This window comes from Pan troglodytes, chromosome 20 (assembly GCF_028858775.2).
Source record: "Pan troglodytes isolate AG18354 chromosome 20, NHGRI_mPanTro3-v2.0_pri, whole genome shotgun sequence".
NCBI lineage: Eukaryota > Metazoa > Chordata > Mammalia > Primates > Hominidae > Pan > Pan troglodytes.
In genome coordinates, this window is record NC_072418.2 from 38,391,103 (window position 1) to 38,411,473 (window position 20,371).

The 20,371-nt window shown below is 55.0% G+C and overlaps 1 protein-coding gene across 7 annotated transcripts; it reads left to right on the forward strand.

Annotated features, from left to right (window-relative positions):
• The first annotated feature begins 1,011 nt into the window (after positions 1-1,011).
• LSR (lipolysis stimulated lipoprotein receptor) lies at positions 1,012-19,949 on the forward strand. 7 transcript variants are annotated; one of them, NM_001256590.1, is given in 10 exon segments: positions 1,012-1,407; positions 2,591-2,935; positions 10,915-11,034; positions 13,897-13,953; positions 14,517-14,663; positions 18,340-18,513; positions 18,660-18,719; positions 18,817-18,948; positions 19,091-19,719; positions 19,809-19,949. In NM_001256590.1, coding segments are annotated over 10 exon segments (1,953 nt in total). In that variant the 5' UTR covers positions 1,012-1,154; the 3' UTR covers positions 19,845-19,949.
• The last annotated feature ends 422 nt before the right edge of the window (positions 19,950-20,371 follow it).

Genomic DNA, 20,371 nt, shown 5'->3' on the forward strand with positions numbered 1-20,371 from the left:
GATAAGAGGGGGAAGGTCAGTTTCTGCTGAGAATGAGGAGGAGCCACAGGAGGGCTGTGAGCAGGTGGACGTGATCTGGCTTGAGTTTTAACAGGGCCAGTAGAACAAAGCACGCCTGGGTACCGAAACCAGCCACTGGCCAGTTGGCAGCCTGGGGGAGTCTAACGCGAGGAAGCGCCCAGGGTTCCCCCAGGATGCGCTTTCCCTCGCCGCCACCTGGAGACAGCACAGTCACGCCCAGCGCTGCGCAGGCTGATCGCCGCGCCGCGCCCCCGCCCTCGGTCGCAGGTGGCTCGTTCTGGGAATTCCTAAGCGGAAACCGGTCCCAAGCCCCGCGCCTTCGCTCGGCCCCTTTAAGAGCCAGAATTTCCGGAGGGTTGACCCGGGGCTAGGGATGCCCAGGGGCCGAACCACAAGTTGGGAACGGGTCGGGGAGGTGGCGAAAACTTCCGAAGTGGAATTCCAACTTTTCCTGGCCCTGATTCCCCTTGGGCATCCCTGAGGGGGCAGAGCTTCCCTTCCGGGGACTTTAGAGGGTTCCTCAGGTCATCTAACTGGGAGACACAAGAGGCCCGAAGCGCCCCCCTCCACCCGGTCCGGAGGAACCCCAGTGGAAGTGGAGAAGTCAGGCGCCACCAACAAGCCTCTCCCAGCCAGGACTTTGCTTAGACTCGCTCCTCCCGGCAGGGCGCACCTAGGCGGGTCCATCGCCAGCCGGGGAGAGGGGTTTGGGCAGGGAGGGAACAGGTGCGCGGCGGGACCCGCCCTATCTCAACAGGTGAATCGCTCCAAGTGGGTCTCGGTTGCATGGATCTCGGTGCGCTTGGTTTGGCCGGAGCAGATGGGGGCCGGAAGGGACCTGTGGTCCGCAGGCGCCCTCCCAGCGGGCCAGTCACTTGGTTCGGGCCCTGGGGGACGGAGCGCACCTGGGTCAGCCCACTTCCGGGGAGGGAGGCAGAGGAACCCCTCCCCGCCGCTCACCCCTAAGCCCAGCCCTCGGCTCCCACCCCTGTGTACCTGGGCCGAACCATTCACCGGAGGGCGCAGCGGGTGGAGTGTGGCTCGGAGGACCGCGGCGGGCCAAGCACCTTTCTCCCCCATATCTGAAAGCATGCCCTTTGTCCACGTCGTTTACGCTCATTAAAACTTCCAGAATGCAACAGGACGGACTTGGAGTAGGGACAAGGAACGGAAGTGGGAAGGGGAGGAGCGTGCACCCCTCCTGGCTTTGGTGCGCGCCGCGCCCCCTAAGGTACTTTGGAAGGGACGCGCGGGCCAGACGCGCCCAGACGGCCGCGATGGCGCTGTTGGCCGGCGGGCTCTCCAGAGGGCTGGGCTCCCACCCGGCCGCCCCAGGCCGGGACGCGGTCGTCTTCGTGTGGCTCCTGCTTAGCACCTGGTGCACAGGTACGGGGCACGGGGCCTCTGACGCTGCGGAACGGCGGAGGGAACTGTAGAGGGGGATGGATGGAGTTGGAGGCGGCGGGAAGCGGGAAGCGGGGGTCTCAGAGGCTGGGACCTTCCGATCCCCTGGGTCTTGGGCGATCTGTTGCGCGCGGGAATGAGAGGAATTCCCCATCCGTGCCGGGGAGCGTTTCCCGCGCCCTTATCTGGAAGATAGCAGGAAGTGAAACTCCCTGGACGGTGAGACCCGGAGCGGCAGGGAGAATGGAACTCTTTGTGGGGAGGGAGTGGAAGACCGTCCGATCTCTGGGAAAAGAAAAGCCGGGATGGGACTTGGGCGCACCCGGGGATTTCTAAGTTTTGGAGTAACGGGGAGAGGGCACGGGAGGGCTGGATCAGACGCTTCCTAGAGGGACAGAGACGAAGGAACAATGCCTAGGCCTCGGGTGGGTGTGGGACTGGGGACTCCCCATCCCCCGCACCCCACCCACCTCCCGCGGGCTCCGGATTATACGTGCGTAAGAGTCTGGTAGGACAGATTTACGGACTTGAAACCGACTTCTGCTGGCAGGCTTTCACCTGGATGGGATATTTGGGTGGTGATGAGGTCTTTCCCGAGACACTTCTGGTTCAGTCATTTGAAATGACTTTAGAGTAGGGTGAGGTGGTGGGAGGCTGATGGAGATATTGTGGGGGCTTTAGTCCCTCCATGGCAAAGCAGTTCAGGCAAACAACTCCATGGTTTTCCCTCCAAACTCAAAAGGCCCCGGGTAACCTGGAATCCTTCGTAGTCGGTTTTGAAGTGGGGCCTTGGGCGCTGGGGGCATCAACATGGCCATCTGGGCTTGCCTGCCCAGGCCACACAGAGGCCCCTTGCTGTGGGTGAATGGCAAAGGGAAGAGGGGACTGGTGTGGTTCAGAGGCCACAGGCTGGGAAGAGGGATGGCGGGCGAGTCCAAGGAAACTGGCCATGTCACCGTGCACCTGCCACTTCAGCCCCACGGGTCTATAAAATGGGCATGATTATCGTGGCTACCTCACTGGTCCTGGCAATTAAGGAACAATGTGTGCCAGGCACTCTGTAAACCACATACTTGCAAGTGTCAAGCTGGTGACAGGTGGCGTTCCTGTTGAAGCACCTCCCTGAGCTCACAGCAACCCTTGCTGTCTCTCCTCTTGCCCTCAGCTCCTGCCAGGGCCATCCAGGTGACCGTGTCCAACCCCTACCACGTGGTGATCCTCTTCCAGCCTGTGACCCTGCCCTGTACCTACCAGATGACCTCGACCCCCACGCAACCCATCGTCATCTGGAAGTACAAGTCTTTCTGCCGGGACCGCATCGCCGATGCCTTCTCCCCGGCCAGCGTCGACAACCAGCTCAATGCCCAGCTGGCAGCCGGGAACCCAGGCTACAACCCCTATGTCGAGTGCCAGGACAGCGTGCGCACCGTCAGGGTCGTGGCCACCAAGCAGGGCAACGCTGTGACCCTGGGAGATTACTACCAGGGCCGGAGGATTACCATCACCGGAAGTATGTTGGGCGGGGCAGGGGGATGAGGCTGAGCTTGCCCGGGTGGTGGGGCTGGCGTTCTTGTGCGGGACCTGGAGTCCCCATCTGAAAGCTCTTGAGTGCCAGTGTCTGAAAGGACCATTGAAGGGAGCAATTCCTTTTTTTTTTTTTTTTTTTTTGAAGATGGAGTCTTGCTCTGGACTCCAGGCTGGAGTGCAGTGGTGCGATCTCAGCTCACTGCAACCTCCACCTCCCAGGTTCAAGCAATTCTCTTGCCTCAGCCTCCCGAGTAGCTGGGACTCCAGGTGCGTGCCACCACGCCCGGTTAATTTTTGTATTTTTAGTAGAGATGGGGTTTCACCATGTTGGCCAGGCTGGTCTCAAACTCCTGACCTCAAATGATCTGCCTGCCTTGGCCTCGCAAAGTGCTGAGAGACACCATACCCAGCCTAAAGGGAGCGATTCTATTCTACTATTCTTCCTTCTGCTAATCCTTCCATTCTTTAATTTAATAACGAAGATTTTTTGAGTACCTGTCATATACCAGGTGCTGTTCTGGGCCCTGGGAATACAGCTGTTAACAAAATCATCAAACCACTTCCCTCGTGGAGCCCACATTGCAGTGAGAGAGACAAACACGACACACACTCTCAAGTCCTTGAAGATAAAGAAAACTGGGTAACGGAGAGAAGAGGCCAGGGTTTGTTCTATAATCATTAATAACACGAGCAGTAAGAAGTAAAATTTATCTAAGTAACAACTTATAAAGGGTCTACTGTGTGCTAAGCTCTCATCCAGGTTCCCAAGGATTAACTCAGACCACACAGTAATTGAATAGATTCTATTATTGTCATCTTACAGAGGCCCAGAGAGAGAAAGTGACTTGCCTAGTGTCATAGCTGGTAACAGGGCTGGGATTCTAACTCAGCCACTTTGGGTCTAGTGGCCAAGCTCCTAATCCCTTTGCTTGCCTAGGGTGGTCCGCAGAGGACTCACAGAGGAGATGGCAGGAGTGAACTGCAGGGGCAAGAGAGCTTAATGGAGAAAGCCTGTGACATGCCAGGAACTGCACACATATTCTCCCATTGAGTCCTCTCCTCTACCCTCCTGACAGCTGAGGCACAGAGAGGTTACCTTGTTCAAATGGGTGCATAGGAAGTCAAAGTCTGGAGCTGGGGTTTGAACCCAGGCAGCCCTGAGAACCCTTGTTCTTAACTGTAATGCTGCCTCCTGATAGGATGTGCCTGTTGGGACTAAGTAAGGGGCAGTCATTCATTCATTCATTTGGTATTTATCAAGCGTCGACTATGTGTCAGTGCTGGGGATAGAGGTGATTGGGATGGCTGAAGTTTCTGTCCTCAAGGAGATGACATTCTGGTGGAGTGAGACTGGCAGTAAATAAGCAGATAAAGAAAGAGTATGAGAATTTCAAAGTCTGGGCACGGTGGCTCACGTCTGTAATCTCAGCACTTTGGGAGGCCAAGGTGGGTGGATCACCTGAGGTCAGGAGTTCCAGACCAGCCTGGCCAACATGGTGAAACCCCGTCTCTACTAAAAATACAAAGATTAGCCAGGCATGGTGGCACATGCCTGTAATCCCAGCTACTCAGGAGGCTGAGGCATGAGAATCGCTTGAACCCAGGAGGCAGAGGTTGCAGTGAGCCGAGATCGCACCACTGTACTGCAGTCTGGGCGACAGAGTGAGACTCTGTCTCAAAAAAAAAAAAAAAAAAGACTCCGTCAAGGTATAAGAATGTCAGAGAGTACTAAGTGCTGCAAAGAAAACACCAGGCTGGGTGCATTGGCTCATGCCTGTAAATTTCAGCACTTTGGGAGGCCAAGGCAGGAGGATCACTTGAGCCTAGGAGTTTGAGACCAGCCTGGACAACAAAATGAGACCCCATGTCTGCAAAAATTTTTAAAATTTAAAAATTAGCTGGGCATGGTGGCATGTGCCTGTGGTCCCGGCTGCTCAGGAGGCTGAGGTGGGAGGATTGCTTGGGCTTGAGAGGTCAAGGCTTCAGTGAGTCATGATCGTGCCACTGCATTCCAGCCTGGGTGACAGAGTGAGACCCTGTCTTGAAATGAAAAGAAAATAGGCTGGGCGCGGTGGCTCACACCTGTAATCCCAGCACTTTGGGAGGCCAAGGTGGGTGGATCACCTGAGGTCAGGAGATCGAGACCAGCCTGGCCAACATGGTGAAATCCCATCTCTACTAAAAATACAAAATTTAGCTGGGCGTGGTGGTGGGCGCCTGTAATCCCAGCTACTCGGGAGGCTGAGGCAGGAGAATCGCTTGAACCTGGGAGATGAAGGTTGCGGTGCGCCAAGATTGCGCCACTGCACTCTAGCCTGGGAAACAGTGAGACTCCGTCTTAAAAAAAAAAGAAAAAAGAAAAGAGCACTGGGTGATGTGCTACATGGAATGACTTGGGCTGTGAATATGATTTGAGGAGGGCCTGGGCCTGGGCCTTACAGAACCTAGAAGGCAGAGAGGAAGGGGAGGGGCAGGGTGCCAGGGATGAAGGCTCACGTACCTCATGTCTTAGTGTGTGTTCACTGTCTTAAACAAGAATTTAAAGTTGGGCATGGGGCAGAGCGGGGAAGGGAGCATCCCTATGCAGACCCCAAGAAGCCAGGAACTGGAGCACATTCTGCTAGAGGATCGATGGGAAGCAGGGTTCCAGGGGCTGAGCCTATGTCAGTCCTGTTTCAGAGGAGGCACCAGGCTTGCTTGCCCTGAATTTCTGTGGGCAGCTCAGCCATGAGCATCCTACTGTTACTGAGGTCACAGGGCTTCTTAGGCCCCCTCCTCTCTAACTCAGGGATTGTGCCTGCCTGGACCAGGCGTGACTGCTAAGCTCCTGCCAGGACAAGCCAAATACTGAGGGTGCTTCCTCTGCTGGACACAAAAGTCCAGGATGACCCCCCAGGCTCTGTCTCGGGGAAGGGGCCCTGCATGCTCCAGGGGCCTCACAGGCCTGGGTCTTTCAAACCACCCCCACCTGGGCCTGTGTTTGATCAAGGCCCTGAGTGTAAACATCCATTGTGTGTGTCCTTTCAGGAAATCCCGTAGCCATAGGAGCTTCCTCTGTTTCAGCTTTGAGGATGGGGAAAAGTGGACTCCCCGTGGTGTTCCTAGGGTCACCCACTGTGCTGGGGTTTTTCTGTTGTCTTGTTGTTTTTTCTGTTGCCCAGGCTGGAGTGCAGTGGTGCAATCTCAGCTCACTGCAACCTCTGCCTCGCGAGTTCAAGCGATTCTCCCGCCTCAGCCTCCTGAGTAGCTGGGATTACAGGTGCACACCACCACACCTGGCTAATTTTTGTATCTTTTTGGTAGAGATGGGATTTCGCCATGTTGGCCAGGCTGGTCTCAAACTCCTGACCTCAGGTGATCTGCCTGCCTCGGCCTCCCAAAGTTCTGGGATTACAGATGTGAGCCACCATGCCCGGCCTATCCTGGTTTCAAAAGTGAAAATAGTCCTGGATAAGGTAGAAGGCTGTCCACTCCAGGCATCCCTCCGGTCCGGTGGCTCGTTCCCTGCTTTGTCCTTCCATGCTTTGGGTGATGGACCAGCACCTGGACAGGAGGCCCTGTTCCACCTCCTCAGGCTCCTTGGGGCCCAAGTGCCCCCACCTGCAGCTGCACTGCAGCAGAGAGCCCATGGGACCTCTGAAATCATGAAGGTCACCTTTGTGGTGTATAAAGAAGGAACCAGAGGTTGGAGATGTGGAGGAGGCCTGGCTGCTGTTCCCACTGGAGACCTGGCATCTTCTCCCCTCACCTAAAACAATGAAAGCAGTGCTCAGCCCGGGTGAGATCACGGCCAGCCCAAGACCAGGAACAGGGTACGCCCTGCAGGAAGAAGGTGTGCCCAGGCCTTAGGATGGATCAAAAGAAGCCGGAAAACTATATTTTTTGTGAGTTTTGAAAACGTCAGACAGGTCAAACAAAACACAGTGAGGTCCAGCCTCGGCCTACAAGATGCCAGATTTCAACCCCTGGCCTATATGATCTGTTTGCCATGGCAGGCGGTTCCTGTCCACCTCTTTTGTTTATAGCAGGGACCAGCTCTTGAGCTCCAGTGTTGAAGAGGCACAGTCAGGGTCTGGTTTGAAGACACTGGTGGCTCATGCCTGTAATCCCAGCACTTTAGGAGGCCGAGGCAGGAGGATTGCTTGAGGACAGGAGCTGGGAGACCAGCCTGGGCAACACAGTGAGACCCAGACACTACAAAAAAATAAATTAGCGGGGCATGATGGCGCACCCTGGTAATTCCAGCTACTCTGCAGATGGGAAGATTGCTTGAGCCTAGGAGTTCGAAGCTGCAGTGACCCATGATCGCACCACTGCACTCCAGCCTGGGCGACCAAGCTAGGCCCTCCCAAAAAAGATACAGGTGGAAAAATGATGGACGAAGAGGGCGTTGTGGCAAACCTGGAGGATTTAGGAGAACCTAGTTTGGAATTCTATGAGGATTCAATGAAAGAATGTGTGTAGAGGGGCCCAGCACATAGTAAGAGCTCAATAAACGGTGGGGGCCAGGGGTGGTGGCTCATGCCTGTAATCCCAGCACTTTGGGAGGCTGAGGCAGGTGGATCACTTGAGCCCTGGAGTTCAAGATCAACCTGGACAACAAAGCAAGATCCCATCTCAAAATTAAAAAACAACACCACCAACAAAAAAACAGTGGCTTAGATGCCTGATCATTAGGGTAAGTCGTGTCCTCAACCCCTTCACATCTGCTCTGAAGGTCACCATATTCAGAAGCCTTCCCTGGCCTCCTTGTTTAAAATGGCACAGCCCCCACTCCACGCCTGGCACTCTCTGCTGTCCCTGATTCGTTTTCTCCATACAGCTTATCTTTGTCTGATATGTGACATAGTTAACATTTTATATTTGTCTTTCTTTCCTAGTTAGAATCTGAACTCTAGAAGGGCAAGGGCAAGGATTTATAACTCAAAGGTTCCGGGCTTAGGCCTCTTTATATTCTTGATTTTGAGGTTAATTAAGAGCTCAGGCCTAGCGAGGTGGCTCATGCCTGGAATCCCAGCACTTTGGGAGGCCCAGGCGGGCAGATCACTTGAGGTCAGGAGTTCCAGACCTGCCTGGCCAACACAGTGAAAAACCTGTCTCTACTAAAAATACAAAAATTAGCCAGTTATGTTGGCAGGCGCCTATAATCCCAGCTACTCAAGAGGCTGAGGCAGGAGAATCGCTTGAACCCAGGAGGCAGAGGCTGCAGTGAGCCGAGATTGTGCCACTGCACTCCAGCCTGGGCAACAGAGCGAGACTCCATCTCAAAAAAAAAAAAAAAAAATTAAGAGCTCAAAGAGTTTGTTTTCATAGGCAGCAGAATGAGAAAAGTTTACAAAATAGTTTAAATGACAATAAAGTCATTATAGATTAACATAAATAAAATACCTATTATAAAAAAATAATCATTTTCTGAAATCAGACAAAACATTGTGAATGAGAAGGTGGCATGGTTTTATTTTTTTGCAAGTCTCTGAAGCCTGGCTGGATAGAAGAGCCTGGCTTCTCAGAGCTGCTTCAGTCTGTTGTGATGTCTATCGTATGTCACGTAGCCTCTGGAAAACTCCACAGTTAGTATTGTTGGGAAAATAACTTTGACCTCAGGATCTCCTGAAAACGTCTTGGGGAACCCCAGGGTCTAGAGGCTGCAGTTTGAGAACTGTTGCTGTGGTATCCCAGGTGTCTCAAATACTGCCTAGAACATAGGTGGTACTCAGTAATTATTGTTGAAGGATGAATGAATGAATGAATGAATGAAAGAAATGTGTCTTTGAATCCAGCCATGTGCCCAGAATGATGAGACAGATGACAAAAGTTAAGGGACTTTAGCATGAGGAGAGGGGGGTCGTTTCCTTTTTTTTCTTTTTTTTTTTTTGAGATGGAGTCTCACTCTACTGCCCAGGCTAGAGTGCAGTGGTGCAATCTCAGCTCACTGCAATCTCTGCCTCCTGAGTTCAAGCAATTCTCCTGCCTCAGCCTCCAGGGTAGCTGGGACTACAGGCGCGTGCCACCATGCCTAGCTAATTTTTTACATTTTTGGTAGAGATGGGGTTTTACCATGTTGGCCAGGCTGGTCTGGAACTCCTGACCTCAAGTGATCCACCCGCCTCAGCCTCCCAAAGTGTTGGGATTACAGGTGTGAGCCACCATGTCCGGCCAAGAGGGTGTTCATTTCTGCTCCTTGCCAGGTATTGTGTCAGGCACTGGGGACCCAGCAGTGGCTGAGACAGACAGGGCTCTGCCTCACGGAGCCCACATTTTCACCAGGCAAAGGATGGTCGGCCCCTAAGCTGGGAGATAAGACTTCAGCAGTTGGGTGGGGGAGCCGTGGGAGAAGCCCAGCCCACAGGGGGACAGTGCAAATCTAGAACCAAGGCGATGGCAGGGGTGAGGCTGGCACGGTAGCTAGAGACCATGTCGTGCCAAGGGCCTTGGGGACCATGGGACCATGGGACCTTAGGGAAGGCGTCTGGAATGCTGTAGCCAGACACTGTTGCAAGGAGGATTTTTCTGTAGACATGAGGCCTTCCTTATGAAGAAAGCAAGGGTTCTTTCATTCCTGGGGGTGCCAGGTGCTGTGGACTGCAGCACGCGTGGTTGCTGCCGTCACAGAGCTGTCATGCAGGAGGGCAGCGCGTCCTTGGGAAGGTGGCAGGCAGGTCAGGCTAGGAGGAAAGAGGCCGGGAAGCTGAGGGCGTTTCCTGCCCGAGATGCCCAATGTAGCCTACTTCTGTCCCCAGTGGCTTAAGGCAGAGTTGCCTGGTAGGTGCCCTGGTCCCACCCTGGTGAAAGGCTGAAGGTATTTAATTAGTGCCTGAGAAGCAGAGAGGAAACAGGATGTGCCAAAACACTTTGATGGATGGTAGAGTTAACAGGCTCCTTGCCTGCAGCTGCTTCAGACAAGAGCGTCCCCAAGCCCTGGGCCTGACCTGGAATGTGGGGATGGAAGGGGAGGGGGAGGGACCAAGGCACTGGGAGGGTAAGTCTCTCTCTCCCACATAGACACACCCACTCCTTATGGGTGCCTGGGCATCTCCTGGTACCTAGAATCTGGCCTGTTTATCTCCACACCCATCCCTGGGGTCTACACTAGGCCCTGTGGGTGGCAGTTCACATCAGGGGAGTTCTGACTTTGGCTCTGAGAGGTGGTTCAGAGATGGCTGTAAGTTGAGAAGCACAGACTGCTGGGTGTGGTGGTTCACGCCTGTAATCCCAGCACTTTGGGAGGCTGAGGTGGGGGTGGATCACCTGAGGTCTGGAGTTCAAAACCAACTTGGTCAACATGGCGAAACTCCATCTCTACTAAAAATGCAAAAATTAGCCAGGTGTGGTGGCAGGTGCCTATAATCCCAGCTACATGGGAGGCTGAGGCAGGAGAATCGCTTGAATCTGGGAGGCGAAGATTGTAGTGAGCCGAGATTAGTTTGCACCATTGCATGCCAGCCTGGGCAACAAGAGTGAAACTCCGATTCAAACAAACAAAAAAAAGCTGGGCATGGTGGAGTGCCTGTAGTCCTAACTACTCAGGTGGGAGGATTGCTTGAGTCTAGGAGGTTGAAGTTGCAGTGGGCTATAATTACACCACTGCACTCCAGCCAGGGCCACAGAGTGAGACCCTGTCTCTAAAGAAAGAAAAAAAAAACAACCTCAGGCTCTGAGGGCACCATTACTGCTCTACACTGAAGAGCTGTGCAGCTTTTCCAGACCCGAAATGTCATCCACAAAACAGAAGTGATAATGGTCCTACCTCACAGACTTCTTGCAGTAGCCCAGGTGTTTAGAACGGGGTATAAAAGGCCGTGTGCCCTTGGTAGGAATCTTTGCATATGCATTTGATCATCTGCAGCCTGCCCAGCCCACTGCTTGCCCCCTCCTGGGTGTGCTGGGAAGGGGGCTTTGGCCCTCCAGGGGTTAGGTGCCCCAGCCTCCAAGGTGCCCTCACGCCTTTTCATCCTGACCCAGATGCTGACCTGACCTTTGACCAGACGGCGTGGGGGGACAGTGGTGTGTATTACTGCTCCGTGGTCTCAGCCCAGGACCTCCAGGGGAACAATGAGGCCTACGCAGAGCTCATCGTCCTTGGTGAGTGGGCCTGGGAAGGGGGAGGCATGGCCCTTCCTTTCATCTGCTTCTGTTCTGTCTGCCCTCCCCTGTGTCCGCCCTCTGCCCTCCAGCTTACCCTCTGGGCTCTGTCGCCTGCTCTGCTCTCCCCCAGGCTCTGCCAGTCACTTAGGCTCCCCTGTGCCCTGCACCCCAGGCAGGGACCACTGGCCCACAGTGCCTCCAGTCACCCAAGCCAAACTAAGAGAAGAGTGGAGACAATTGGAGACTCTGCCTCTTCAGAGTCTCATTTTTAAAAAAATCCAGACTTGGGGTCCGGGTGCGGTAGTTCATGCCTGTAATCCCAGCACTTTGGGAGGCCGAGGCGGGTGGATCACTTGAGGCCAGGAGTTCGAGACTAGCCTGGCCAACGTGGCAAAATCCCGTCTCTATAAAAAATATAAAAGCCAGGCGTGGTGGTGCACATGCCTGTAATCCCAGTTACTCAGAAGGCTGAGGCATGAGGATTGCTTGAACCTGGGAGGCAGAGGATGCAGTAAGCCAAGATCACGCCACTGCACTCCAGCCTGGGCGACAGAGTGAGACTCCATCCAAAAAAAAAAAAATCCAGACGTGGTCAGAGTCCATGGGCAGTGAATGAGGAGAGTTGATGGTGTGCAAAATCGACCCACCTCTTGCTACATCCCCAAGGCCTCATCTCACCCGAGTCCCTCGCCAAAGCACAGCGGTTTTGCCGTGGGCCCTGCTGGGATGGCGCTGCATGGCACACACGGTGTGTAAGTTTGAGTGCAGCTGAAACGAAGCCGATTCCAGACACCCAGGGGCAGGGCGGGGTGTCCGTGTGGCTGGGAGGCCTCCTTGTGTTAGGGGGATGTTGCCATTGGCCAGGTGCCCTGCTGTAAGCCAACACATGGAGTCTTGTATGACATGTGCTCTGCATGAGTGATGCCGCTGGGCTGTACACTGCCATCTTCACATGTGTGAATGAGCACGTGACTGGGGGGTACTTGGGCTGCAAGACAGAGTTCATGTGTGGGGGATGGAACACGTGCACCAGTGACCCAGGAACCTCTGCCTGTTCTTCAGTAAAATGCACCATTTGCATCAGCAGTTCCCAAAATTAGTCTCCAGGTCTATTTACACTCTAAAACATTATCGAGGGTCTCCAAGAGCTTTTGTTTGTTTCTGTGGGTTTTATGTCTATCTGTTGCTTAACGTATTAGGAATTAAAATGGGGAGATTTTCCTTTTTTTTTTTTTTGAGATGGAGTCTCGTTCTGTCGCCCAGGCTGGAGTGCAGTGGCTCGATCTCGGCTCACTGCAAGCTTCACCTCCCGGGTTCACGCCATTCTCCTGCCTCAGCCTCCCAAGTAGCTGGGACTACAGGCACCCGCCACCACGCCCGGCTAATTTTTTTTGTATTTTTAGTAGAGACTGGGTTTCACCATGTTAGCCAGGATGTTCTCGATCTCCTGACCTCGTGATCCACCCACCTGGGCCTCCCAAAGTGCTGGGATTACAGGCATGAGCCACTGTGCCCGGCCTTAAAATGGGGAGATTTTTCAAGCTGAAGATACACAAGGAAGACTGGGCAACATGGCAAGACCCCGACTCTACAAAAAATTTTAAAATTAACCAGGCATGGTGGCATGCACGTGAGCCCAGCTTCTTGGGAGGCTGAGGCAGAAGTATCGCTTGCACCCAGGAGGTCAAGGCTGCAGTGAGCTGTGATTATGCTACTGCACTCTAGCATGAGTGACAGAGACCCTGGCTCAAGAAACACACACACACACACACACACACACACACGCACGCATATAGTCCATTAGGCATCAGGGCGATGATGGCATCAGGGAGCCTGGGAAACTCCACTGGACATTCATGGGAGAACAAGTGAAAAAGGCAAATAACATCTTAGTGTTATTCTAAAATTTCTTCTTTTGGCCTTGTGGACAGGACCACGCTTTGAGAGCTGTGACTGACATGCCTCTGTCCTGTTGCGAGGGCCTATAGTGCCAAGTGCATGAGCTCTGGGGAGGGCTTCGTGGGTGCAGAGCTGGGCCTGTGGAGGCCCCTCAGACACAACACTGGTGGGGCTCAGAGCTCCAGGGGCACTCGAGGGAAGACAAGAACCGGGTCTGAGATGTGTGAATGTGACAGTGCATGAGTACAGATGGAGACCTTGTGGGTCCCAGAACCAGGACTGCATATGACTTTCATATGTGGGTATTTTTGCCTTCATGGGTCCCTTCCTGTTTTTAAAAAAATGTGTGATTATGTTGTCACAAAGAGTTTATTCCTGTATATTCAGTGTTAATTTGTTTTCAGATTTGTAAAGTAAAATTAAACCATTTCAGCCAGGTGTGGTGACACATGCCTATAGCCCTAGCTACTTACCCCAGAGGCTGAGGTGGGAGGATCGCCTGAGCCCACGAGGTTGAAGCTGCAGTGAGCCATGATCACACCCCTGCACTCTAGACTGGGCGACAGAGCTGAGATCCTATTTCGTGGGCCCTAGGTCACTGTGCCTGCTGGAACAGGACATCCCTATCACCGTGGTTGGTTCCCTTTGGGGTGCTAAGACCTATGAATGAGGGAAACTTAGGGTGCCCAAGCTGAGGTAGAGCCCTCAGAACCCCCTGGGATTTGTATTGGCGCCCTCGTGGCATAACACAGGTGGATTATGCAATGGGAGTTTCTTACCTATAAGCACCCACATGTGGGCGGGTGGAGGGTAGGAGCCATGCGCTAGGGCTTCAGCCCCCAGCCCCTTCCCGCTTCAGGGCACACCTTGCACTTGGCCAGCCTGGAGCTGGGCTTTCGGGGGTGGCACAGCCTGGGCTGGCTCTGGCCAGCATAATCTGTTTCTCTTTTGTCCCTCCAGGGAGGACCTCAGGGGTGGCTGAGCTCTTACCTGGTTTTCAGGCGGGGCCCATGGAAGGTACGGGGGGTGGATCCTGAGTTGGGCTTCTCAGGAGCTCCCATACATCACCTACTGCTTCTGACTCTAGTTAGTATCCCCTTCCCCACTAAACCCTGCTCACTGTGGACCCCGCACTAACCTGGCCTGACTGTGGCTCTGAGGCATCTAGCGGTCTGGCGCTGGGCCTAGGCTAGGCTGGGCTGAGGAGAGCCCGGGGTGCAGGCCAGGGCTCTGTGACTGGCACCTGCGGTGCTCTTGAGGGTGTGGCGTCTGGGCAGCTGGCTCTCTCTTTGGTCTGGGGGCTGCAGTCTGTCTCCCTCTGTGCAGGCTGCCTCGTTTTCTGCCTTGTGTTTTTGCACCTGGGGGAGGGCCGTAATTGGGGAATGGCCGGGATGGTAGAATGGGGAGTGTGCTGTGCCCAGCCTCTGGCACAAAAAATCCAGCCAGGGCTGCAGGTTCCTTGGTGAGCTTTGCAAATCGTCCCCGACCTCAGTGCTGGCTCCGCACCATGTACCCCTGCTGTGCCGTTAGCCCTGTTCCCTCCCAGGCCTCCGGGCTCAGGGCCTGTTGTCTTTCTGCAGACTGGCTCTTCGTGGTTGTGGTATGCCTGGCTGCCTTCCTCATCTTCCTCCTCCTGGGCATCTGCTGGTGCCAGTGCTGCCCGCACACTTGCTGCTGCTACGTCAGGTGCCCCTGCTGCCCAGACAAGTGCTGCTGCCCCGAGGCCCGTAAGTGTCCCGCTCATGGCCACCCTGGTTTGGGCAACATCCTGCATCCGAGGGAAGGAGGTGGCCATCCACCTGCCCCCAGGACAGTGGCGTTGGTCTGGAGGGTGTGAATTTAGCCAGTGGGGAGAAAGTAGGCTGAGGAGGGTCTGCTGTTTAGATTGTCGTTTACTTCCTCCAACTTTTAGTTTATTTTTATTTATGTTGTTCTTTTCTTTTGTAAGTATAATCCATACACATGGTAAAAATGTCCAACAGTACAAGATACTAGTCACATGGAAGTAAAGCCCTCTAAAAAAACCAAATCTTGGCTAGGCGCAGTGATTACGCCTGTAATCCCAGCACTTTGGGAGGCCAAGACGAGTGGATCACTTGAGGTCAGGAGTTCCAGATCAGCCTGGCCAACATGGTAAAACCCCGTTCTCTACTAAAAATACAAAAATTAGCTGGGCATGGTGGTGATCGCCTGTAATCCCAGCTACTCAGGAGACTGAGGCATGAGAATCGCTTGAACCCAGGAAGTGGAGGTTGCAGTGAGCTGAGATCACGCCACTGCACTCCAGCCTGGGCGACAGAGTGAGACTCTGTCTCAAAAAACAACAACAAAAAAAATGTTAAGTGAAAAAGTTAAGAAACCAAACAAGGTTTACAACACTACATGATTTAAGCAAAAAAAATTTTTTTTGTTTTAGAGAAAGGGTCTCATTCTGTCATCCAGGCAGTGCAGTGCGATCATAGCTCTCTGCAGCCTCGAACTCCCGGGTTCAAGCAGTCCTCCCGCCTCAGCCTCTGGAGCAGCTGGGACTGTAGGCACACACCACCATGCCCAGCTAATTTTTTGATTTTTGTTTTTTGTAGAGACAGGGGTCTCAGTATGTTGCCCAGCCTGATCTCAAACTCCTGGCCTCAGGTGATCCTCCCAAGTCAGCCTCCCCAAAGTGCTGGGATTACAGGCATGTGCCACCATGCTGGCCAATTTTTTAAAATTTTCTGTAGAGACAGGGTCTTGCTATGTTGCCCAGGCTGGTCTTGAACTCTTGACCTCAAGTGATCCTGCCTCAGGCTCCCAAAGTGATGGGATTACAGGCATGAACTACCACACCTGGCCTTAAACTTAAGCAATTTTTTTTTTTTTTTTTTGGAGACAGTTTCACTCTGTCGCCCAGGCTGGAGTAAAGTGGCATGATCTCTGCTCACTGCAACCTCCGCCCCCCGGGTTTAAGCTATTCTCCTGCCTCAGCCTCCGGAGTAGCTGGGATATAGGCGCCTGCCACCACGCCTGACTAATTTTTGTATTTTTAGTAGAGATGGGGTTTTGCCATGTTGGCCAGGCTGGTCTCGAACTCCTGACCTCAGGCAATCCGCTCCCCCACACCCCCACCTTGGCCTCCCAAAGTGTTAGGACTACAGGTGTGAGCCACCATGCCTGGCCAAATTTAAGCAAATGTCTGAAAACACATACCCACAGGAATGCTGCACATTTTACCCAGCTACTATGTCTAGGGTCGTATCTAGCACACCAGCATGGCTACTGTGGAGAGCTGGGACTGGATGTGGGTTGAGAGCTAAAGGGGAAGTAAGCAAACCAAGCAGGGGAAGGTAAGAGAAGACAGAAGACGGAGAGAGAGGGACCTAACTCTATGAGAGGAGTCAGACATGTGCAATTGAAAAAGACTTGCTCCTGTCTCTCTTCTGTGAATGTTTGTGAATATCCCAACGGGACACTTTCACAGAGGAGCTGATAGACGTGGTCACAGCCATCAGCCTTGGGACACCAGGCCACAGTGTGTACACTAAGTGGCACTGATGGACACTTCAGCATCCCTCTAGCTGCTGTCCCGTTTCCCCTCCTCAGGGACCACAGCTGTTGCCAGTCCTTGGTTTCCTTCAGGAGGGTGTCTGGGTAGACCAGCCTGTGTGCACACAGTCCAAGATACACGAACAGTGAAGTGCCAGGCAATCCTTGCGAGCATGGGCAGGTGGAGAGCTGAGGCCTGCTTGACACCTTCCTGCTCAGAAGCCCAGTGAGCAGTTTCCCTCCCTAGGGCTCAGTGTCATCCCCTATAAAATGGGGCATATGGCAGAGCTCACCACACTGGGTGCATCTGGGGATTTGGTGAGCTCATGTGCACACCATTGAGCATGGGGCCCAACCTATATAAAATATTCTACATCTGTCAGCTGCTGGGCACTGCCACTATCAGCCTCAGTAGTGACTGAGGGACAGGGCACCAGTCAGAGCCCTGGTGCACACAGAGTGACCCCAGAGAAGCAGCCTTCCCTCTCTGAGTCCTGTTTCCTTCTGTTAGGTCCTGACTTCATTCATGGGTTGTTGTTAGCATTAAGGAAGTCGCTGGCTAATTTTATAGTCATTGAAGTCAGTGGTGTGCAACCTGGTTCCTCAAAGGATCACTTCCCTGAAAAAATTCCACTGCTCCCTGGAGGCTTATGCAGGCCATCCCATCCCCTCCCTCTTGTTGTGTTCAGCTGACAGCTTTTTGCTCAGTGAGTGAGTGTTAGGTCCATTTCACAGATGGGCTGCAACCAAGTTTGCAGTGAACCCACTAAGACCAGAGCTAGGGCCAGGACTAAATGCTGGTCCCAATGCCACATTCCCCTGTCCCCACACCACATTTCCTCCATCCGGAGACCCTGTTACCCCAACCCAGGGCCCCATTAACTCCCTGGCAGAGGCCCTGTTACATCTGCTGCTGCCACAGCCTCCGCCCACCCTTCAGGAGGCAGCAGTTCCCACTGCTGATGATAAAGTTGCAGGCTGCCTGAGCTAATGAAGGGGCTTCCTCTAGGCTGTGCACTTAGTCTTCTGCTTCCAAACCAAATCAGAGGTGAGGCACCCTCTCTGGGCCCATCTCTCTCCTCCATTTTCCTGTTGGGGTCCCAGGGAGGAAGCCACTTGCCTAGGGCCCAGGAATTTTGCAAGCCTCTTGCCCTAGGGAGGAAGGAAGGGAGGAGGATCTTACCTTGAACTGTCAAGCCTAGAGCCTGGTGGGGCAGGCAGAAATGGGTGCAGTCCATGAGTTAGAAACACTAGAGGAGACACTTTGCTGCTTGGCCGGGGCAGGCAAGTTAATTCCCGAGGCTCCTGCCACTGCATCTCAATCTGGAAGGTGACCAGGTGGGCAGGACCCACGTCTCCCAGATGACTCATTTTTTCTAGAACAGGGGCTTGGCTGCCAAAGAGGATACTTGATTTCGGCTTGTGGGGACAGTGGTGGACCCAGCATCTGGGCTTTATATAAAGGGCAGCTTTGTTGCCCTGTAAACACACAGACCATGGGGTGGCCACTTCTTCCAGTAAGTTAGCTGGGGAGTTGGAAGTTTAGGTAAAACCTTTTGATTGACAAATGTTGGCGAATTACCATGCTGTTAAATGAAACATTGTTCTGCCACCCTGGGGCTGTGGGCTGCCTGCGTGCACCCTCTGAAAAATCACACAGGAAGTGGGGTGGGGTCTCCATGAAGCTGGTGTCCCCCAGCCTCAGGGATGCTGCAGAAATGGAATGAGGACCAACAGGGACTCAGATGTCCAAGGAAGCTCTACAGCGGAGAGAACGGCTTGGGAAGGAGGTCCAGGCCCAGGTCCCTCTGGAACCCAATGGGTATGGGGCAGCTTGGCTCCTGCCCCACCCCCCTTCTCCTGTTGATTGTGTCCTCACAGTGTATGCCGCCGGCAAAGCAGCCACCTCAGGTGTTCCCAGCATTTATGCACCCAGCACCTATGCCCACCTGTCTCCCGCCAAGACCCCACCCCCACCAGCTATGATTCCCATGGGCCCTGCCTACAACGGGTACCCTGGAGGATACCCTGGAGACGTTGACAGGAGTAGCTCAGGTGAGGCCAGGGGAAGCAGGAACAGCTGGTGGGGGTGTGCTGGGCATCTGGACACTGAGGGGCAGGGGCTGGAAGGAAGAGTGTCTTAGGAGCCGAGGAGGGGCTCTGCTCCTGGTGCGCGGCCACTGACAGCCACTCTCCCCCAGCTGGTGGCCAAGGCTCCTATGTACCCCTGCTTCGGGACACGGACAGCAGTGTGGCCTCTGGTGAGAATCCATCATCCCGAAGTTGGATGCGCCTGTAAGGGAGAGGGGTGGGCCAGGATCCATCCTCCCAAACCGACCACCACCCCCCTGTCCCTAGAAGTCCGCAGTGGCTACAGGATTCAGGCCAGCCAGCAGGACGACTCCATGCGGGTCCTGTACTACATGGAGAAGGAGCTGGCCAACTTCGACCCTTCTCGACCTGGCCCCCCCAATGGCCGTGTGGAGCGGGGTAAGCAAGAGCCTTGGGGTCTGAGGGCTTTTAAGGTGGGGGGGTGAAGCATGTCTCCCTGATACCTGCCGCAGGGACTCTTGGTGCAAACCCTGGACCCCGGGCTCCTCCAGCAGTCAGTGACACCCCCCCTTCCCTGCAGCCATGAGTGAAGTCACCTCCCTCCACGAGGACGACTGGCGATCTCGGCCTTCCCGGGGCCCTGCCCTCACCCCTATCCGGGATGAGGAGTGGGGTGGCCACTCCCCCCGGAGTCCCAGGGGATGGGACCAGGAGCCCGCCAGGGAGCAGGCAGGCGGGGGCTGGCGGGCCAGGCGGCCCCGGGCCCGCTCCGTGGACGCCCTGGACGACCTCACCCCGCCGAGCACCGCCGAGTCAGGGAGCAGGTCTCCCACGAGTAGTGGTGGGAGGAGAAGCCGGGCCTACATGCCCCCGCGGAGCCGCAGCCGGGACGACCTCTATGACCAAGACGACTCGAGGGACTTCCCACGCTCCCGGGACCCCCACTACGACGACTTAAGGTCTCGGGAGCGCCCTCCTGCCGACCCCAGGTCCCAGCACCACCGTACCCGGGACCCTCGGGACAACGGCTCCAGGTCCGGGGACCTCCCCTATGATGGGCGGCTACTGCAGGAGGCTGTGAGGAAGAAGGGGTCGGAGGAGAGGAGGAGACCCCACAAGGAGGAGGAGGAAGAGGCCTACTACCCGCCCGCGCCGCCCCCGTACTCGGAGACCGACTCGCAGGCGTCCCGCGAGCGCAGGCTCAAGAAGGTGAGGGCCGCCCTCCCTGGCGTCCAGACCGTCCCTGGGCCCCCAGCCGGTCCCCGCGGCTCATACCCTTCTTTCTTTCTCCCTTGCAGAACTTGGCCCTGAGTCGGGAAAGTTTAGTCGTCTGATCTGACGTTTTCTACGTAGCTTTTGTATTTTTTTTTTTAATTTGAAGGAACACTGATGAAGCCCTGCCATACCCCTCCCGAGTCTAATAAAACGTACAATCACAAGCTCTGGAGAGAACCATTTGTTCGGCCGCGCGGGGCGGGGGACCGGGGCTGCTCCCGTATGTGTGTGTAAAGCGCCGCGTCCCGGGGTCGCCGGAGTCCGGGGCCGGGAGGAACAGACCCAGCCTGGCCCGGCCCGCGCCCGCGCCGCCGGCCGGAGAACGTGCCCCGCGCAGCCGCCGCCCGCCTGCGTGCGCGCCCCGGCCCCGCCCAGGCGTGCGCATGCGCCCCGGCCCTCCGCCTTCGCGCACCGCAGGCTGGCCGCCGGGAGCGCGCGCGCGCTCCTCTCCCCTTCCAGCCCATACCCCCCAGCCCCCCACCGACCTACTTTACTGTCTCCAAACTCGGGCAGCCCACCTGGCCCCCGACGACCCCAGCCCCTGCTCCGGGTACCCCGACGTTCCATCCCGACCCGCGTTTCAACC